The sequence below is a fragment of the Dreissena polymorpha genome, chromosome 8 (assembly GCF_020536995.1).
Source record: "Dreissena polymorpha isolate Duluth1 chromosome 8, UMN_Dpol_1.0, whole genome shotgun sequence".
Taxonomy (NCBI): domain Eukaryota; kingdom Metazoa; phylum Mollusca; class Bivalvia; order Myida; family Dreissenidae; genus Dreissena; species Dreissena polymorpha.
This window is the reverse complement of record NC_068362.1, coordinates 74,092,131-74,112,620: the sequence shown is the minus strand read 5'-3', so window position 1 is coordinate 74,112,620 and position 20,490 is coordinate 74,092,131. Positions and strand designations below refer to the sequence as shown.

At 41.3% G+C, this 20,490-nt stretch overlaps 1 protein-coding gene across 5 annotated transcripts in view; it reads left to right on the top strand.

Moving 5' to 3' along the window:
* The window catches only part of LOC127841985 (histone-lysine N-trimethyltransferase SMYD5-like), a 36,569-nt gene that overhangs the window by 6,866 nt on the left and 9,213 nt on the right, over window positions 1–20,490 (top strand). For 4 of the 5 annotated variants that reach the window (XM_052371247.1, XM_052371249.1, XM_052371252.1 and 1 more), the window contains 5 exons: window positions 4,529–4,777; window positions 8,059–8,250; window positions 9,389–9,568; window positions 10,619–10,681; window positions 20,158–20,228. In XM_052371247.1, the coding sequence (XP_052227207.1) occupies window positions 4,529–4,777; window positions 8,059–8,250; window positions 9,389–9,568; window positions 10,619–10,681; window positions 20,158–20,228 (755 nt within the window). The remainder of the gene's footprint in view (window positions 1–4,528; window positions 4,778–8,058; window positions 8,251–9,388; window positions 9,569–10,618; window positions 10,682–20,157; window positions 20,229–20,490) is intronic. The other variant, XM_052371248.1, reaches the window with a different exon arrangement.

The window sequence follows — 20,490 nt, the reverse complement described above, 5'->3', positions numbered from 1 at the left end:
CAGTGCATATTTTCAAGCTACTGGAATCAACAAGAGTTCTGATACATAGGATTGCCTATCAGATTGACCGCATAGCGGCTACAGTCTTGTAGATGGCTTAGGACCTATTGAACTCAGATCTTAGATCCTAGGATCTGGAGGGACCTCATCTTAAAGTTATTCTTCTATTACACTTCTGGCCATAACAGGCCGTCTTCCTATAACTGGTCGTATTCCTTTCGGAATTCGTCCAGGTTAGAAGTCTTGAAGTAAATGGATTAATCAAGTCAGAATTTAAGACTTCCATGCATTCTACCGGCAAGCGTGGACCCGCTTAAGGTTACCCCTAGGGTTTTCACCTTTTTCTGCCATCACACCTCCGATTCCGGAGGTACCACTATCAATCATATTTCCGTACTTCGCAAATCGATGACTTCGCGACCTGTATTATCCAGGATTTTAAAGGCGCCTGTTATTGGTTCAAGAAGAGGCTATATTCTGTAGATAGGTCATTAACTTATAAGTGTTAAACACTGTCCTATTCTACCAATTTTCAAGTGTGTTTGGAGTGGGAAAGTTCGGCTTGCCGTGGTTTCTTTGCCCACCCATCCTTGACAAATGGTTCCGGTCACCGGTCGGTATTTACCGGTCCGGTCACCGGTCCTTCTGCTGAGACGTCTTTTCTTACGTCCGTTTCAGCTTTATTTTTAAGATAATTGTATTAATCTCGGGATTATTTAATGACACAGATTTCCATCTTTTTGTCATTATTTACCACTATTCAGTGGTGTCTAGACTAGAAGATTATCTTGGCAAGAATATAGTTTATTCTACCACAACCTTCCTTACATCTTATACAGATGTGAGCAGATAAGGTTATGGACGATCACATAGAACAACGTATCTTGATTTTCTCAATTATGTGGTATCCTAACGAATATCACCTGCACATATACATCTTGAAAAGCAAAAATTCTTTTTACAGTAGCTGTTTTTCATTTACAACACATTTTCACGATTCCTTTGTGATGGTTTCAACTATCACACATCGGTCGTGGTTTACTTACAGACACGGAGGTGATCATATTATCACTCCTTGTAACTGGAAATCAGGAACTTATTCGTTCTTTGCAAGAACAACAAATTTTCTCTATCGTCTTTCTCATACCAGTTCGTCTCAACGCCCTGTTGGACCTTTTGTCCTGCAGTTCTTTCTTTCGAATTATTTTTCCGTTGGGTTCAATAATGTAATCGCGCATGCGCGCCAGTGAAGTTGCAGACGAGTTGCATGGTGTACATAGTATATCAAAGAATGTTGTTTATCATCAAACGCTAGTTATTAGCGTTATGCGATCGTATATCGCAGTGTATACCGGTATGCTGAACAACGTCAACAATGCAGTTCACAGAAATCGATCCAGCAGGGTGTGCGATTGTTATACATTCGTCCATTGACATAAACTGGAATATCTTGCCTTCTTGGTGAGTTTTTGCAATAACTGAGTTTTTGCCATAATTTCATGAAATATACGTAATGAACCATGGGATTATGGTTCTACGACCTTTTAAGTCTCCTGTACAATTATTTTCAGGAAACTTCTTCACAGGTCAAATATCATATCTCACTGAGACATATTTTTACTGATCCAAACATGTGCCACTTCATGTCTGGCCATTAATAACTTTTAGTTATCTCTACAGAAGAACGTTTTTCTGTTAGAGTTTCAATCCTTGTTACTTGTGCAAGGATAATTCCATCAGAACTGTATAAAGGTTCTATGGAAATTCATTTTTTTTACTGGGTAATTGAGAGCATAGTTATTACCTTAATCACTCTGCTAGATACATAGAGGTTTTTCTCATCTTTTTCTTGATGATAAGAAATTTGTTCTTTTCTTCATCAAAGGATAGAGATTATGCTCTCGTATACCTTGTTTTGTGTAAGTCATCGCAAATCTGTGCTGTCTTACCTATTTTGGAACTGATCCAAACTATGGAACGTCAACACTATGTTTTTCGTTCCTTTACCTTCTTAAGCGGTTTTGACTTGTGTAACATGTTGGGATGCTTAATGAGCTCCCTATGAACCTTTTTCATCAGGCTTATTAACAGTTCCAATATAATTTTAAGACGGTTTTCCTTCTTATTATGGCTTTTACCATACGGAGAAGTGAAATTCATGCTTTTTCTGTTGAATACGACCAATTCCAGTTGGATCTATTGTCGTTTTCACTTTGTTGTGTCAGCCAGGATTCCTTGCTTAATATCAAGTCCTCTATATGGCTTCTACCTTCAAGTTTCCAAGTTTTCTTAAACTGGTAGTCATGAAGATGAGGATAAACTTCTTTGGGCAATCAGGGCTTTGAAGTTCTATCTCAGCAGTGTTAGTCAGAAGTCCATTCGAGGTTCTCAAAGACACTCTTCATTTCCCCCAAAAAAGGGGGGGGGGGAGATGTGTCTGCGGCTTCTATTTCTCGGGGTTAGACCTCGACTAAGGAAAGTTAATCTTATCCTATCTAAGGATTCATTCCTTTTTAGGATCTGACCGCATGAATTAAGAGCTCTGTCTGTTTTGTGGGCATATATTAATCACACCCCACTTTTTGACGTGCTCTAAGCTGTTTACTGGAGGAATCCGACCACCTTGTCATCTTTTTATCTTCGTTTTCTGAAGTGCCAACAATACAATTTGTATACGTTTGGGCTTGTTGTGGTTTCACTAACGGTAGTGTCTTCTTTACGACATAGACATATTACTCTGTCCGAGAAGTCATAATTAATACCGTTTTAACGAAGATTACTTGATATCATTAGCTGATAACCCTGTTTATGGGTTCTACTGTGTTGGGAAAATATATACGAACCTTCCCACCGCAGCTGCAAAATCAGCATACGATAACAGGTCAGTATTTATGACATTAAAACAAATTTTTTAAATAAAATTCATTTTAATTATTAAATACTTACCTGTTATCGGTAAGTCCCACCTCCCACCCCGCTATTCGATTAATATTTTTGTATATATATTGAAAGAATATTGAGGGTTGGTTACCGATTTTTGGCTAGGTTGCATTGCACTATGTTTAACCTGGCCTGTATTACGGTATTGAGGTGGCGGATTCCCAGTTAAAATTCCGGATGAGTTATTTCCCCTTGGAAAGTATAAGCATACGATAACAGGTAAGTATTTAATAATTAAAATGAATTTTATTTAAAAAATTTGTTTTATTGATATCTCAGACGAGTTCGAAAATGGTTCAGATCGGTAAAAAAACATGGCCGCCAGTGGGTGGGGCATTTTTCTCAATATGCATATAGTGAAAACATGTGAACACTCTAGAAGTCACATTTTTGGCCCAATTTTCATGAAATTTGGTCAGAACATTTGTTTTCTTGATATTAGAGTTGAGTTTGAAAATGGTTCCGGTCAGTTTAATAACATGGCTGCCAGGGGGGGGGGGGCTGTTTTCTTATATTTAATAGTAAAAAAAGCTTTGAACACTCTAGAAGTCACATTTTATGCCCAATCATCATGAAGTTTGATGTTTGGTAAGGGGGTCTACTCTAAATATAGGTCACCAGGTCAAATCTTACAAAAACAAAATCGCTCCATATGCCAGAGTTTTGGTTCAATAATGATGAAACTTGACCAGGATGTTTGTCTGGACAATATCTAGGTCAAGTTTAACGTTTGGTAAAGATTGAATGAACCGACTTCTCTCAGGTGAGCGAACTAGGGCCATCTTGGCCCTCTTGTTTTATTTTACTGATCATTTCGGCTAAGAGGACTGGGTAAGTCATGTTAAGTATTGAATATAAAATATTTTTTTATTACCAACTGGTAGCAAGATGAGTTGCAAATAGTTGGTCAGTAACCACATTTTAACTAACTCTTTTGACATGTTAATTCTTTCAGCTCAATTCAACAGTGAAAAATGCCCATAATATCACTTTAATGTTAAGATAAATATTTCTGTTTACTTATATTGAATTAAAGTTAGATCAATTTACTGTAAACATTTTGCTTCTTAAAACATGTTTAAAATTAGTTGTACAATAACCTGTTTTCTTTCTGCTATTTAAGATAGGCCATAAATTGGAACTTATCTCAAACCAAAATTGCCAAAAAAATCACAGTATACAAACAAAAATTTTTTTTTTAAAAGAACTGTCTAATGATAATTATCTCAATTTTATTTCATTAAAAACTAACAAAGTGTATGACTATAATTCATATGATTATTTTGGAAAAAATCCTAAATTTGCCCTTTTATGGATTTAAATAATCCCAATTTGACCAGACTCTTTTTTCCAAAATAACTAGGAAAAACAACTGATAACTTAATAAAAGATTGTTTTAATATTTTTTGATAGCTGTAGTCAGTGACTACTATAATGCCTGTTTGGTAAGTTCTTCTAGCCATAGAACCACACATTAAGCAACATATGTGAAATAAAATTGTTGTATTTTGTCCAGATAGTTATCATTTTAAATTGAAAATGTGCAGAAATTTGAGAGAATATATTGAATTGAAAAATGATGATGCAGGGCCGAGGCCTATACTCAAACCAGCACTATAAAGTCGGAGATGTGATTCTTGAGGAGGCTCCACTGGTGTCATGCCAGTTTGCCTGGAACGAGCTGTACCAGTACACAGCGTGCGAGAACTGCCTGCGCTCCCTTGAGACGGCGGAGGCCATGGCCCAGAGACTCACGTCCAACCCAGCGCTGGTGCTGCCCTTCCCAGAGTGCTGTGAGGTGAAACAGGACCTCATAGTGCACTGTCCCAATTGTCAGGTGAATAAGCGGAATATTCTGTATCCCTTTACCACTTGGATATGTATTTTTACGCATTTGTTTGTTCATAGAAAGTTACATTTAATTTAAGACCTTTCTTAAAAAATTCAAGTTTTATAGGCTTCATTTCTAACCCTTGGATACTGATGAACAGCAAACAGCATTAAACCTGAACAGATTGCAAGTTACTCGCAGGCTGTTCTGGTTTTATGCTGTTTGCATATAGCCATTTTCACTTCTGAGTGGGAGAGGGTAAATGTCACCAAAGTAGTTACATCCCTGCAAATTTTTAGAGGTGATATGTTGGATTCTTATGTTTCGAATGTCGGAAAGGCCCCACCAAGGATCATATATCTTGTGTTTTTGCTGGTCTATGACCAGTATATTTTTACTATTTACAGATTCTTAAAAATTGAGAATAAAACTGTTTTCAATAGGTTCATTTAAAGGGGCTTTTTCACGTTTTGGTAAATTTACAAAATTGAAAAAAGTTGTTTTATATTCACAAATTTTCGTTTTAGGTATGATATTTGTGAGGAAACCGTAATACTGAACATTTACCATGCTCAAAAATAGCCTTTATATGCATCTTTTGACGATTTAAAAACCTGAAAATTATAAAGCGTTGCAACACGAAACAATTGAATAATTTGGAGAGTTCTGTTGTTGTCGTTATATTGTGTGAAACTACGAGGATCGATTATATGAAGTATAAAATACATCTTTCATTGTATATGGAAGGATGGTCGAGTGGTATAATGCAGAGACCTTTTACTCCAGGGGTCAGTGGTTCGAGTCCTGCTGAGGTTTACTTTTTTTTCTTTTTTTATGTTTTATTCTTGATTTTTTACTGGAGCTTTTTAGATCCAATGTTTACATTAATCAATATAAAGCATTTAATGAAAAACTTCAAATCATATCAAAATCTGTGAAAAGGCCCCTGTAAAAAATCTGGATGGTATGTCTACTAAATGTTTACATTAAGGGAACCTTAAATTGGAAATTCAAGGCAGTCATTTGGAAACAATACTTTTTTAGATTGGGAATGGGGCCTAACTTTGGCCCCAATTTTGACCAAAAAACACCGAAGGCTGATTGTGTTTGTTAAACGACCAATGGAAATTACTGGGCTTCATCCTAACATTTTTTAATAAATTCTTTAGTCACTTGAAAATCACCGTAATTGGCCTAATTGTGTAACCAATCCTAATGTTTTATGACCCTAAGGAAATAAATGTGCAAATGTGTGTGAATCCCTGATGGTTAAATAACCTCAGTCAAGTCTATATAAGTCAATAATTGGGGTGGTTTTGCAGAAGATTGTTGGCTTGTTGAAACTTCTTTCAACTGGTTCTTTACAGTGTTTTTCTCCATGATGAAATTTTAGGATTTTGAATATAAATATGAAAAGTTAATTGAATTTTATTGTATACTAACAATGTAGCTTACATAAATAATAAGACAATTTGGACACACAATTTGTTTTGGACATACATAATTTGGATACATATTAAACCTTGTGGAAAACCACATTTATTTATACAAATCACAATAATTGTGTTGTAATGTTAAAACGCAAAATAAACTTTCTTATTAAAAGTGTATGAATGTTAGAGGTGTAAATATTCAAATTAAATATTAAAATGCACATTTTTGGGCATGCACTATATTTGGATAAAATTAGGGCTGTCACGATACGCCGTGAGCGTACCGCGGTATATCGTGGTACGGCAACACTGTATCGCGGTACGTACCGCGATATTTTACAGAATATGTATCTGTGAAGAAAACAGCAGAATAACAAGTTTTACAAACTTTATTAAACTCAATAATCAGAAAACACTGGTATCATAGTATGACTAGAAACTGTAAAAGAAACTGTAATAAACTTGATAGAAGTAGTCATTGTTATAATGTTATTGTTTGCGTCTTTTTCTAAAATGTCCGCCATGTTGTTTACAATAGCTGTGACTAAGATCTGTGTAAATCGAACGCTTCAAGGGCATGTTCAAAATGCGGAGTCAGCGGGCCCAGTATTGAAAATCCGTAGCGTTCTGACTCTTCCTCGACTTATTCAGAATCTTAAGCTAACATGATTTGGAAGTGCCATGCTTTGAACGATCGATATACTAAAGAAAGAAAATAAGAAATAGAATAAACATCTTTTGGATAATTATGAACTTATTTGCAAAGGAAATCTGTCCCTAATTCCAAAAAAGGTACGGACCTATACATCGCCGTATTTTAAACGTGAAAGTTAAACATCTACAAGTGGGAGCGCTTGCTTGACCTGGATATTAACAGATTATTTATTTAGCCCTTTTGAACCGCTTCTACATTTTTCAAAACGATATATATATCAAAATAATTATGTAATGTATTTATATCTGTGCTAATATAATAATATTAAAAAAACCGGTGCGGCAACGCCGTACCGCGGTGCGATTTTTTTCACGACATGCACCGCGATATACCGGTATACCGGTGAATCGTGACAGCCCTAGATAAAATACACAGAATAATTTGCAGGTCTCAGACCTGATTGACTAAGGCAGATCATTGCGGATTTTTTTCATAATTACAACTAACTTTGAAACCATTTATTTGAAACTGATTATTTCTTTTTAATTTTATTCACAATTTATAGTACAAGTGTACCAATACCGACAAGAAAACTACCTTGCTCCATCCTTATATTCTGAACCCTTTCCCAATCAGAATCAAAGTGAAAACAAGCTTATTCAACCAACACCAACCCAGCCCACCATGCAAGTAACTCGCAGGCTGCTCATCAGCATCTGAGGGTTTGAAATGAAGCTGTTTAGTTTGTTAGAACTTGAACCTATTAAGGAAAGTGTTTCATTTAATTTGCTTTTCTTAGAGACAACAAACATATCACAATGTGTATCAGAGAGGGAAATGGTAAAAAATGTTATACTTGTTGCCATGGAAACCATGATTCCAGTATGCCTCAAACTCAGGTTTCACAGGGCTATTTTTGCCATCTTTGTGAACCCACCTTGGCCCGCTCATTTTGTGAAAAAAATGAGTCATACACTTTTCAAAATTGTAAAAAAATGAGTCACGAATTGTTGAAAATTGTTAAAAATTTTGTCGTTAACTTTTAACAAATCTAAAAATATTAGTCACAAAATTCTTTATATTATGAAAATTTTAGTAGTGAACTTCTCAAATGTTTTAAAAACAGAAAAAGAAGGAAAAAAAGCCCAGTTTCATACTGTGGCCATGGAAAGCATGATTCCTGTCTGCTTTAAACCCAGGTTTCCTACTGTGGCACAGCTTGCAGGGACCGGGCATGGGCCTCACACCACAAGGCGCTGTGTCTGGGCAGAGACCGAGAAAACCCAGAGCACCCTCTGAACAAGCTGCACGACACCTGGAGGAACATCCACTTCCCTCCAGAGACTGCCAGCGTCATGCTGCTGCTGAAAATGATCGCCATGGTGAAACAGGTATGGCAGGGACTTTTCTCTCATTTGGAAATGGTGCTAGCCTATTGATTTTGAGAAGAATTGTTGCATTAACCCTTTACCCCTTAGATATGTATTTTGATGTATTTTTAGTCCCTTAGAATGTTAAGTTTTATTTAAGACCTTTCTAACTAGATTCACATTTTTTAGGCCTTATTTCCTACCCTTTAAAACTGATGAGCAGCAAATAGCATAAAACCTGAACAGACTGTGAGTTACTCACGGGCTGTTCTGGTTTTATGCTGTTTGCCCATACAGTGTAGCCCTTTTTTACACAGCTTCTGAGTGTGAAAGGGTTAATAGGCGATTGTGAAAATGAAAAAGCTTGTGTAAGTTTGATGTAGGTGAACACTGCATGATTTTAATGAAGGTTTTGATTGGGAAGCCACCTTATATTGGCCTCTCTTACATACAGTGAAAAAAACCTGTAACATTATTACTTTTAAAAAGCTTGATCCATATTAAGCCTTTACTCGCAGTTACTTGCAGGCTGTTCTGGGTTTGTTCTGTTTGCACATAGCCATTTTCGCTTTGCCTCTGAGTGGGAAATGGTTAATTCTCTTTACATTATATTGCTTTGGGAACATGGAACATTGTGCTTTTTATTTCGACATTTCAGATACATTTATAATAGTACACAGTGCTTGGCATACAATACACTATGATGACTCCTACGTATGAAAAGCATACCAAAAATGCTTGCTTACTTGTAAACATAAGTTAATTGTAATGTTTTCCCATTGTCACTTATTTCATTCTTATGCCATCTGGATACATGTCTCTGAAACTTTAACATTCTTAATCATGTCGGCATTCTTACATTTATGTGTTATTTAGCCAAGTGCGTAAAGTGTCATCCCAGATTAGCCTGTGCAGTCCACACAGGCTAATCAGGGATGACACTTTCCTTTTTTATGGTATTTTTCGAGTACAAAAGGTCTCTTCTTAGCAAAAATCCAGTAAAGGCAGAAAGTGTCGTCCCTGATTAGCCTGTGTGGACTGCACAGGCTAATCTGTGAAGACACTTTACGCCCATGCATTGAACCCCGTTTTCAAAGAGCATGGCCCATAGCCAATTAGACATGTACATTTGCATTTGAGACTTTCATTTTGATTGTAGGCAGAGGACTCAGTCAGTGTGTTATCAGAGTTCAGCCAGTTTGTACAAGCCACAGTTAATGAGGAGGAGCATGCAGTACACAAGCTTCTTGGGTCACAATTCCAGGTAGAAAAATGTCCTTACCAGCTGAGACAGTGGATACCCGTGGGGTTTCATTACGTGCTTGGGTCACAATTCCAGGTAGAAAAATGTCCTTACCAGCTGAGACAGTGTATACCCGTGGGGTTTCATTAAGTGCTTGGGTCACAATTCCAGGTAGAAAAATGTCCTTACCAGCTGAGACAGTGGATACCCTGGGGGTTTCATTAATTGCTTGGGTCACAATTCCAGGTAGAAAATGTCCTTACCAGCTGAGACAGTGGATACCCGTGGGGTTTCATTACGTGCTTGGGTCACAATTCCAGGTAGAAAAATGTCCTTACCAGCTGAGACAGTGGATACCCGTGGGGTTTCATTAAGTGCTTGGGTCACAATTCCAGGTAGAAAAATGTCCTTACCAGCTGAGACAGTGGATACCCGTGGGGTTTCATTACGTGCTTGGGTCACAATTCCCGGTAGAAAAATGTCCTTACCAGCTGAGACAGTGGATACCCGTGGGGTTTCATTACGTGCTTGGGTCACAATTCCAGGTAGAAAAATGTCCTTACCAGCTGAGACAGTGGATACCCGTGGGGTTTCATTAAGCGCTTGGGTCACAATTCCATGTAGAAAAATGTCCTTACCAGCTGAGACAGTGGGTACCCGTGGGGTTTCATTAAGTGCTTGGGTCACAATTCCAGCTAGAAAAATGTCCTTACCAGCTGAGACAGTGGATACCCGTGGGGTTTCATAACGTGCTTGGGTCACAATTCCAGGTAGAAAAATGTCCTTACCAGTTGAGACAGTGGATACCCGTGGGGTTTCATTAAGTGCCTGCTATTTTGACCGATATATAAGCAATATATGAACAAAAATGCTGCTACTTTCTACTAGTGGAAATTATCCGACTACTGATAAACTTATAAAAACTTGTATAATTAAGTTGTATAATATATTATTAAGTTATACTCATCTTAAATATCTCTTACTTACATGATTTTTTGTCTTTGAAAAAAAAGCACAACAGTTATAAAAATAATATCAGTCAAAAAATACATTATTTTGGAAAACTGCAAGCTATGGATACACTTATTTATTTATCATCTTATGTTTATTTCATATATGTCTCTGACGGTATTCATGTTTTTCCAGGACCAGTTGGAAATGTTACGGCACATGGTTTCAGATACGTTCTATGATGAAAAAGTACAACAGGTATGATTTAAATATCACCATGTTTTGAGCTCACCGATTGCTCAGGTGAGCTTTTGTGACCGGTCTTTGTCCGTCGTATGTCCGTCCGTCCGTTAACATTTGGTTTGTAAACACTCTAGAGGCCACATTTCTTGTCCGATCTTCATGAAACTTGGTCAGAAGCTTTGTCCCAATGAAATCTTGGCCAAGTTCAAAACTGGGTTGTGCCGTGTCAAAAACTAGGTCACTAGGTCAAAAAAAAGAGAAACCTTGTAAACACTGTAGAAGTCAGATTTCATGCCCAATCTTCATGTAACTTTGTCAAAATGTTTGTCTTAATGATATGTTGGTTGAGTTCAAAAGTGGTTCCGGTCCGTTGAAAAACATGGCCGCCAATGGGCGGGGCAGTTTTCCTTATTTGGCTATAGAGAAACCTTGTAAACACTCTAGAAGTCACAATTTTAGCCCAATCATCATGAAAGTTGGTCAAAACATTGGTTTTATTGATATCTGGGACGAGTTCGAAAATGGTCTAGATCGGTGAAAAAACATGGCCGCCAGTGGGCGGGGCATTTTTCTCTAAATGTATATAGTGAAAACATGTGAACACTCTAGAAGTCACTTTTTTGGCCCAATTTTCATGAAATTTGGTCAGAGCATTTGTTTCCTTTATATGAGAGTGGAGTTCGAAAATGGTTCCGGTCAGTTGAATAACATGGCTGCCGGGAAGGGGGGAGGGGGGCAGTTTTCCTTATTTGGCTTTAGAGAAACCTTGTAAACACTCTTGAAGTCACAATTTTTGCCCAATCATCATGAAAATTGGTCAAAACATTGGTTTTATTGATATCTTGGACGAGTTTGAAAATGGTCTAGATCGGTGAAAAAATATGGCCTCCAGTGGGCGGGGCATTTTTCTCTATATGTATATAGTGAAAACATGTGAACACTCTAGAAGTCACATTTTTGGCCCAATTTTCATGAAATTTGGTCAGAACAATTTGTTTGCTTGATATGAGAGTTGAGTTTGAAAATGGTTCCGGTAGGTTGAATAACATGGCTGCCGGGGGGGGGGGGCATTTTTTATCTTATTTGGCTATAGATAAACCTTGTAAACACTCTAGAAGTCACAATTTTTTTCCCAATCATCATGAAAATTGGTCAAAACATTGGTTTTATTGATATCTCAGACGAGTTCGAAAATGGTTCAGATCGGTAAAAAAAACATGGCCTCCAGTGGGCGGGGCATTTTTCTCTATATGTATATAGTAAACACTCTAGAAGTCACATTTTTTGCCCAATTTTCATGAAATTTGGTCAGAACATTTGTTTTCTTGATATCAGAGTTGAGTTTGAAAATGGTACCGGTCAGTTTAATAACATGGCTGCCAGGAGGGGGGCAGTTTTCTTATATTTATATAGTAAAAAAAAAGAAAAAAATTGAACACTCTAGAAGTCACATTTTTTGCACAATCATCATGAAACTTGGTGAAAAGATTGGTTTTATATATATCACATAATTAATGCCATAATTATTGCCCTTATATTGTCCAAATTTTCATTATATTGTACAAAATCCCTGTAAACACACAAGAGGTCACACATTTTTTTCAGATTTTATGAATCTTGGTCATAATATTTATTTTTGTAAGCAAAGTTTGATGTTTGGTAAGGGGGTCTACTCAAAATATAGGTCACCAGGTCAAATCTTACAAAAACCAAATCACTCCATATGCCAGAGTTTTGGTTCAATAATGATGAAACGTGACCAGGATGTTCGTCTGGACAATATCTAGGTCAAGTTTGACGTTTGGTAAAGATTGAATGAACCGACTTCTCTCAGGTGAGCGAACTAGGGCCATCTTGGCCCTCTTGTTCATATTGTTTTGTTTGTAACATTATTATATATTTTTTGTTCACATGTTGTTTAATTTTTGTAGTATATCAGTATTTGCCCTGTTAATGGTAGTACAAGTTTATAAATCACAGATTTGTTATGTCACCCACCACTATAGTGGGGGACATATTGTTTTTGGCCTGTCTGTTTGTGTGTTTGTTTGCTCCAACTTTAACATTTTGCCATAACTTTTGCAAATATGGTAGATAGCAACTTCATATTTGGCATGCATGTGTATCTCATGGAGCTGCACATTTTTAGTGGTAAAATGTCCATGTCATCCTTCAAGGTTATATATATAGCTTCAAAGCGGCGCAGAAGGGGACATAGTGTTTCTGACAAACACATTTTTTGTTTTTAAATATGCATAATACGAACTGAATTTTGTTCAAATGTTCTCAGTTTTGCTCTCAGTCAAGTTACACTCTTAAGTATAAACAAAATGTGATAAAAAAAAATTAAGTTTGAAAGTTTCTTTTTTCCAATATATTTGCCAATTTATTCTGATAGAGAATTTTTTTATTTTTTTTCTTAGTCATCAAGGCGTAGAACTAGATTAATATCCATACCTGCTTTTGTGGAATCATGATGTTGTGAATTCACCTGAACTTTGCTCTGGGAATACGGGACTTAATGCATGTGGGTAAAGTGGCATCCTTGATTAGTCTGTGCAATCCCCAGCATGTGTGTACAGTGGGGTCCTTGATTAGTCTGTGCAATCCCCAGCATGTGTGTACAGGTTTGTCCTTGATTAGTCTGTGCAATCCCCAGCATGTGGGTAAAGTGGCATCCTTGATTAGTCTGTGCAATCCCCAGCATGTGTGTACAGGTTTGTCCTTGATTAGTCTGTGCAATCCCCAGCATGTGTGTAAAGTGGGGTCCTTGATTAGTCTGTGCAATACCTAGCATGTGTGTACAGTGGCGTCCTTGATTAGCCTGTGCAATCCCCAGCATGTGTGTACAGTGGGGTCCTTGATTAGTCTGTGCAATCCCCAGCATGTGTGTACAGGTGCGTCATTGATTAGTCTGTGCAATCCCTAGCATGTGTGAACAGGTGCGTCCTTGATTAGCCTGTGCAATCCCCAGCATGTGTGTACAGGTGCGTCATTGATTAGTCTGTGCAATCCCCAGCATGTGTGTACAGGTGCATCCTTGATTAGCCTGTGCAATCCCCAGCATGTGTGTACAGTGGCGTCCTTGATTAGTCTGTGCAATCCCCAGCATGTGTGTAAAGTGGGGTCCTTGATTAGTCTGTGCAATCCCCAGCATGTGTGTACAGTGGGGTCCTTGATTAGTCTGTGCAATCCCCAGCATGTGTGTACAGTGGGGTCCTTGATTAGTCTGTGCAATCCCCAGCATGTGTGTACAGGGGCATCATTGATTAGTCTGTGCAATCCCCAGCATGTGTGTACAGTGGGGTCCTTGATTAGTCTGTGCAATACCCAGCATGTGTGTACAGTGGGGTCCTTGATTAGCCTGTGCAATCCCCAGCATGTGTGTACAGGGGCATCATTGATTAGCCTGTGCAATCCCCAGCATGTGTGTACAGGGGCATCATTGATTAGCCTGTGCAATACCCAGCATGTGTGTACAGTGGGGTCATTGATTAGCCTGTGCAATCCCCAGCATGTGTGTACAGGGGCATCCTTGATTAGCCTGTGCAATCCCCAGCATGTGTGTACAGGGGCGTCATTGATTAGCCTGTGCAATACCCAGCATGTGTGTACAGGGGGGTCCTTAATTAGCCTGTGCAATCCCCAGCATGTGTGTACAGTGGGGTCCTTGATTAGTCTGTGCAATCCCCAGCATGTGTGTACAGTGGGGTCCTTGATTAGTCTGTGCAATCCCTAGCATGTGCGTACAGTGGGGTCCTTGATTAGTCTGTGCAATCCCCAGCATGTGTGTACAGTGGGGTCCTTGATTAGTCTGTGCAATCCCCAGCATGTGTGTACAGGGGCATCATTGATTAGTCTGTGCAATCCCCAGCATGTGTGTACAGGTGCGTCCTTGATTAGTCTGTGCAATCCCCAGCATGTGTGTACAGGGGCATCATTGATTAGTCTGTGTAATCCCCAGCATGTGTGTACAGGGGCATCATTGATTAGCCTGTGCAATCCCCAGCATGTGTGTACAGGGGCATCATTGATTTGCCTGTGCAATCCCCAGCATGTGTGTACAGTGGGGTCCTTGATTAGTCTGTGCAATCCTCAGCATGTGTGTACAGGGGCATCATTGATTAGTCTTTGCAATCCCCAGCATGTGTGTACAGGTTCGTCCTTGATTAGTCTGTGCAATCCCCAGCATGTGTGTACAGGGGCATCATTGATTAGTCTGTGCAATCCCCAGCATGTGTGTACAGGGGCATCATTGATTAGTCTGTGCAATCCCCAGCATGTGTGTACAGTGGGGTCCTTGATTAGTCTGTGCAATCCCCAGCATGTGTGTACAGGGGCATCATTGATTAGTCTGTGCAATCCCCAGCATGTGTGTACAGGGGCATCATTGATTAGTCTGTGCAATCCCCAGCATGTGTGTACAGTGGCGTCCTTGATTAGTCTGTGCAATCCCCAGCATGTGTGTACAGGGGCATCATTGATTAGTCTGTGCAATCCCCAGCATGTGTGTACAGGGGCATCATTGATTAGTCTGTGCAATCCCCAGCATGTGTGTACAGGGGCATCATTGATTAGTCTGTGCAATCCCCAGCATTTGTGTACAGTGGGGTCCTTGATTAGCCTGTGCAATACCTAGCATGTGTGTACAGTGGCGTCCTTGGTTAGTCTGTGCAATCCCCAGCATGTGTGTACAGGGGCATCATTGATTAGTCTGTGCAATCCCCAGCATGTGCATACAGGGGCATCATTGATTAGTCTGTGCAATCCCCAGCATGTGTGTACAGGTGCGTCCTTGATTAGTTCGGCAATCCCCAGCATGTGTGTACAGGGGCATCATTGATTAGTCTGTGCAATCCCCAGCATGTGTGTACAGTGGGGTCCTTGATTAGTCTGTGCAATACCTAGCATGTGTGTACAGTGGCGTCCTTGATTAGTCTGTGCAATCCCCAGCATGTGTGTACAGGTGTGTCCTTGATTAGTCTGTGCAATCCCCAGCATGTGCATACAGGGGCATCATTGATTAGTCTGTGCAATCCCCAGCATGTGTGTACAGGGGCATCATTGATTAGTCTGTGCTATCCCCAGCATGTGTGTACAGTGGGGTCCTTGATTAGCCTGTGCAATACCCAGCATTTTGTAAAGTGGGGTCCTTGATTAGTCTGTGCAATCCCCAGCATGTGTGTACAGTGGGGTCCTTGATTAGCCTGTGCAATCCCCAGCATGTGTGTACAGTGGGGTCCTTGATTAGTCTGTGCAATCCCTAGCATGTGTGTACAGGGGCATCATTGATTAGTCTGTGCAATCCCCAGCATGTGTGTACAGTGGGGTCCTTGATTAGTCTGTGCAATCCCCAGCATGTGTGTACAGGGGCATCATTGATTAGTCTGTGCAATCCCCAGCATGTGTGTACAGTGGGGTCCTTGATTAGTCTGTGCAATACCCAGCATGTGTGTACAGTGGGGTCCTTGATTAGCCTGTGCAATCCCCAGCATGTGTGTACAGGGGCATCATTGATTAGCCTGTGCAATCCCCAGCATGTGTGTACAGGGGCATCATTGATTAGCCTGTGCAATACCCAGCATGTGTGTACAGTGGGGTCCTTGATTAGCCTGTGCAATCCCCAGCATGTGTGTACAGGGGCATCCTTGATTAGCCTGTGCAATCCCCAGCATGTGTGTACAGGGGCGTCATTGATTAGCCTGTGCAATACCCAGCATGTGTGTACAGGGGGGTCCTTTATTAGCCTGTGCAATCCCCAGCATGTGTGTACAGTGGGGTCCTTGATTAGTCTGTGCAATCCCCAGCATGTGTGTACAGTGGGGTCCTTGATTAGCCTGTGCAATCCCCAGCATGTGCGTACAGTGGGGTCCTTGATTAGTCTGTGCAATCCCCAGATGTGTGTACAGTGGGGTCCTTGATTAGTCTGTGCAATCCCCAGCATGTGTGTACAGGTTTGTCCTTGATTAGTCTGTGCAATCCCCAGCATGTGGGTAAAGTGGCATCCTTGATTAGTCTGTGCAATCCCCAGCATGTGTGTACAGGTTTGTCCTTGATTAGTCTGTGCAATCCCCAGCATGTGGGTAAAGTGGCATCCTTGATTAGTCTGTGCAATCCCCAGCATGTGTGTACAGGTTTGTCCTTGATTAGTCTGTGCAATCCCCAGCATGTGTGTAAAGTGGGGTCCTTGATTAGTCTGTGCAATCCCCAGCATGTGTGTACAGGGGCATCATTGATTAGTCTGTGCAATCCCCAGCATGTGTGTACAGTGGGGTCCTTGATTAGTCTGTGCAATACCCAGCATGTGTGTACAGTGGGGTCCTTGATTAGCCTGTGCAATCCCCAGCATGTGTGTACAGGGGCATCATTGATTAGCCTGTGCAATCCCCAGCATGTGTGTACAGGGGCATCATTGATTAGCCTGTGCAATACCCAGCATGTGTGTACAGTGGGGTCCTTGATTAGCCTGTGCAATCCCCAGCATGTGTGTACAGGGGCATCCTTGATTAGCCTGTGCAATCCCCAGCATGTGTGTACAGGGGCGTCATTGATTAGCCTGTGCAATACCCAGCATGTGTGTACAGGGGGGTCCTTAATTAGCCTGTGCAATCCCCAGCATGTGTGTACAGTGGGGTCCTTGATTAGTCTGTGCAATCCCCAGCATGTGTGTACAGTGGGTACCTTGATTAGCCTGTGCAATCCCCAGCATGTGCGTACAGTGGGGTCCTTGATTAGTCTGTGCAATCCCCAGCATGTGTGTACAGTGGGGTCCTTGATTAGTCTGTGCAATCCCCAGCATGTGTGTACAGTGGCGTCCTTGATTAGTCTGTGCAATCCCCAGCATGTGTGTACAGGGGCATCATTGATTAGTCTGTGCAATCCCCAGCATGTGTGTACAGGTGCGTCCTTGATTAGTCTGTGCAATCCCCAGCATGTGTGTACAGGGGCATCATTGATTAGTCTGTGCAATCCCCAGCATGTGTGTACAGGGGCATCATTGATTAGCCTGTGCAATCCCCAGCATGTGTGTACAGGGGCATCATTGATTTGCCTGTGCAATCCCCAGCATGTGTGTACAGTGGGGTCCTTGATTAGTCTGTGCAATCCTCAGCATGTGTGTACAGGGGCATCATTGATTAGTCTTTGCAATCCCCAGCATGTGTGTACAGGTTCGTCCTTGATTAGTCTGTGCAATCCCCAGCATGTGTGTACAGGGGCATCATTGATTAGTCTGTGCAATCCCCAGCATGTGTGTACAGGGGCATCATTGATTAGTCTGTGCAATCCCCAGCATGTGTGTACAGGGGCATCATTGATTAGTCTGTGCAATCCCCAGCATGTGTGTACAGTGGGGTCCTTGATTAGTCTGTGCAATCCCCAGCATGTGTGTACAGGGGCATCATTGATTAGTCTGTGCAATCCCCAGCATGTGTGTACAGGGGCATCATTGATTAGTCTGTGCAATCCCCAGCATGTGTGTACAGGGGCATCATTGATTAGTCTGTGCAATCCCCAGCATTTGTGTACAGTGGGGTCCTTGATTAGCCTGTGCAATACCTAGCATGTGTGTACAGTGGCGTCCTTGGTTAGTCTGTGCAATCCCCAGCATGTGTGTACAGGGGCATCATTGATTAGTCTGTGCAATCCCCAGCATGTGCATACAGGGGCATCATTGATTAGTCTGTGCAATCCCCAGCATGTGTGTACAGGTGCGTCCTTGATTAGTTCGGCAATCCCCAGCATGTGTGTACAGGGGCATCATTGATTAGTCTGTGCAATCCCCAGCATGTGTGTACAGTGGGGTCCTTGATTAGTCTGTGCAATACCTAGCATGTGTGTACAGTGGCGTCCTTGATTAGTCTGTGCAATCCCCAGCATGTGTGTACAGGTGTGTCCTTGATTAGTCTGTGCAATCCCCAGCATGTGCATACAGGGGCATCATTGATTAGTCTGTGCAATCCCCAGCATGTGTGTACAGGGGCATCATTGATTAGTCTGTGCTATCCCCAGCATGTGTGTACAGTGGGGTCCTTGATTAGCCTGTGCAATACCCAGCATTTTGTAAAGTGGGGTCCTTGATTAGTCTGTGCAATCCCCAGCATGTGTGTACAGTGGGGTCCTTGATTAGCCTGTGCAATCCCCAGCATGTGTGTACAGTGGGGTCCTTGATTAGCCTGTGCAATCCCCAGCATGTGTGTACAGTGGGGTCCTTGATTAGTCTGTGCAATCCCTAGCATGTGTGTACAGTGGGCATCATTGATTAGTCTGTGCAATCCCCAGCATGTGTGTACAGTGGGGTCCTTGATTAGTCTGTGCAATCCCCAGCATGTGTGTACAGGGGCATCATTGATTAGTCTGTGCAATCCCCAGCATGTGTGTACAGTGGGGTCCTTGATTAGTCTGTGCAATACCCAGCATGTGTGTACAGTGGGGTCCTTGATTAGCCTGTGCAATCCCCAGCATGTGTGTACAGGGGCATCATTGATTAGCCTGTGCAATCCCCAGCATGTGTGTACAGGGGCATCATTGATTAGCCTGTGCAATACCCAGCATGTGTGTACAGTGGGGTCCTTGATTAGCCTGTGCAATCCCCAGCATGTTTGTACAGGGGCATCCTTGATTAGTCTGTGCAATCCCCAGCATGTGTGTACAGTGGGGTCCTTGATTAGTCTGTGCAATCCCCAGCATGTGTGTACAGGGGCATCCTTGATTAGCCTGTGCAATCCCCAGCATGTGTGTACAGGGGCATCATTGATTAGTCTGTGCAATCCCCAGCATGTGTGTACAGTGGGGTCCTTGATTAGCCTGTGCAATCCCCAGCATGTGTGTACAGTGGCGTCCTTGATTAGTCTGTGCAATCCCCAGCATGTGTGTACAGTGGGGTCCTTGATTAGTCTGTGCAATCCCCAGCATGTGTGTACAGGGGCATCATTGATTAGTCTGTGCAATCCCCAGCATGTGTGTACAGTGGGGTCCTTGATTAGTCTGTGCAATCCCCAGCATGTGTGTACAGTGGGGTCCTTGATTAGTCTGTGCAATCCCCAGCATGTGTGTACAGGGGCATCATTGATTAGTCTGTGCAATCCCCAGCATGTGTGTACAGTGGCGTCCTTGATTAGCCTGTGCAATCCCCAGCATGTGTGTACAGTGGCGTCCTTGATTAGTCTGTGCAATCCCCAGCATGTGTGTACAGTGGGGTCCTTGGTTAGTCTGTGCAATCCCCAGCATGTGCATACAGGGGCATCATTGATTATTCTGTGCAATCCCCAGCATGTGTGTACAGGTGCGTCCTTGATTAGTCTGTGCAATACCCAGCATGTGTGTACAGGGGCATCATTGATTAATCTGTGCAATCCCCACAAGCTGTGTTGAAACAAAAAATACCATAAAAGAGGAAATTGTCAGAAGCTACAGGCTAAACTGGGATGATACTTTACGCAAATGCATTAAGCCCCGTTTTCCCAAAGCAACTCTCGTATATTCCATGGCAGTGGCTGACACCCGAGGGGTTCCGGTCCATGTTTGCACTGATGGGGACCAATCAGCAAGGGATTGGCTCAAGGTGGGGCATTTGGTTTATTGATGTTTTATGAATGTCAACACAAGATTTGTTGTATTTGACTTCTTGATAGCTTCGAAAAAAGGGTTATTAACCGTTTACCCAATAAGAAGCAAAGTGAAAATGGCTTTTGTCAACCAGCATAAAGCCTGAACAGCCTGCGAGTAACTTGCAGTCTGTTTAGGTTTTATGCTGTTTGCTGCTCATCAGTAACTTAGGGTTGGAAATGAAGCCTTTAAAAACTGAAATGTATTTTTTTTAAAGG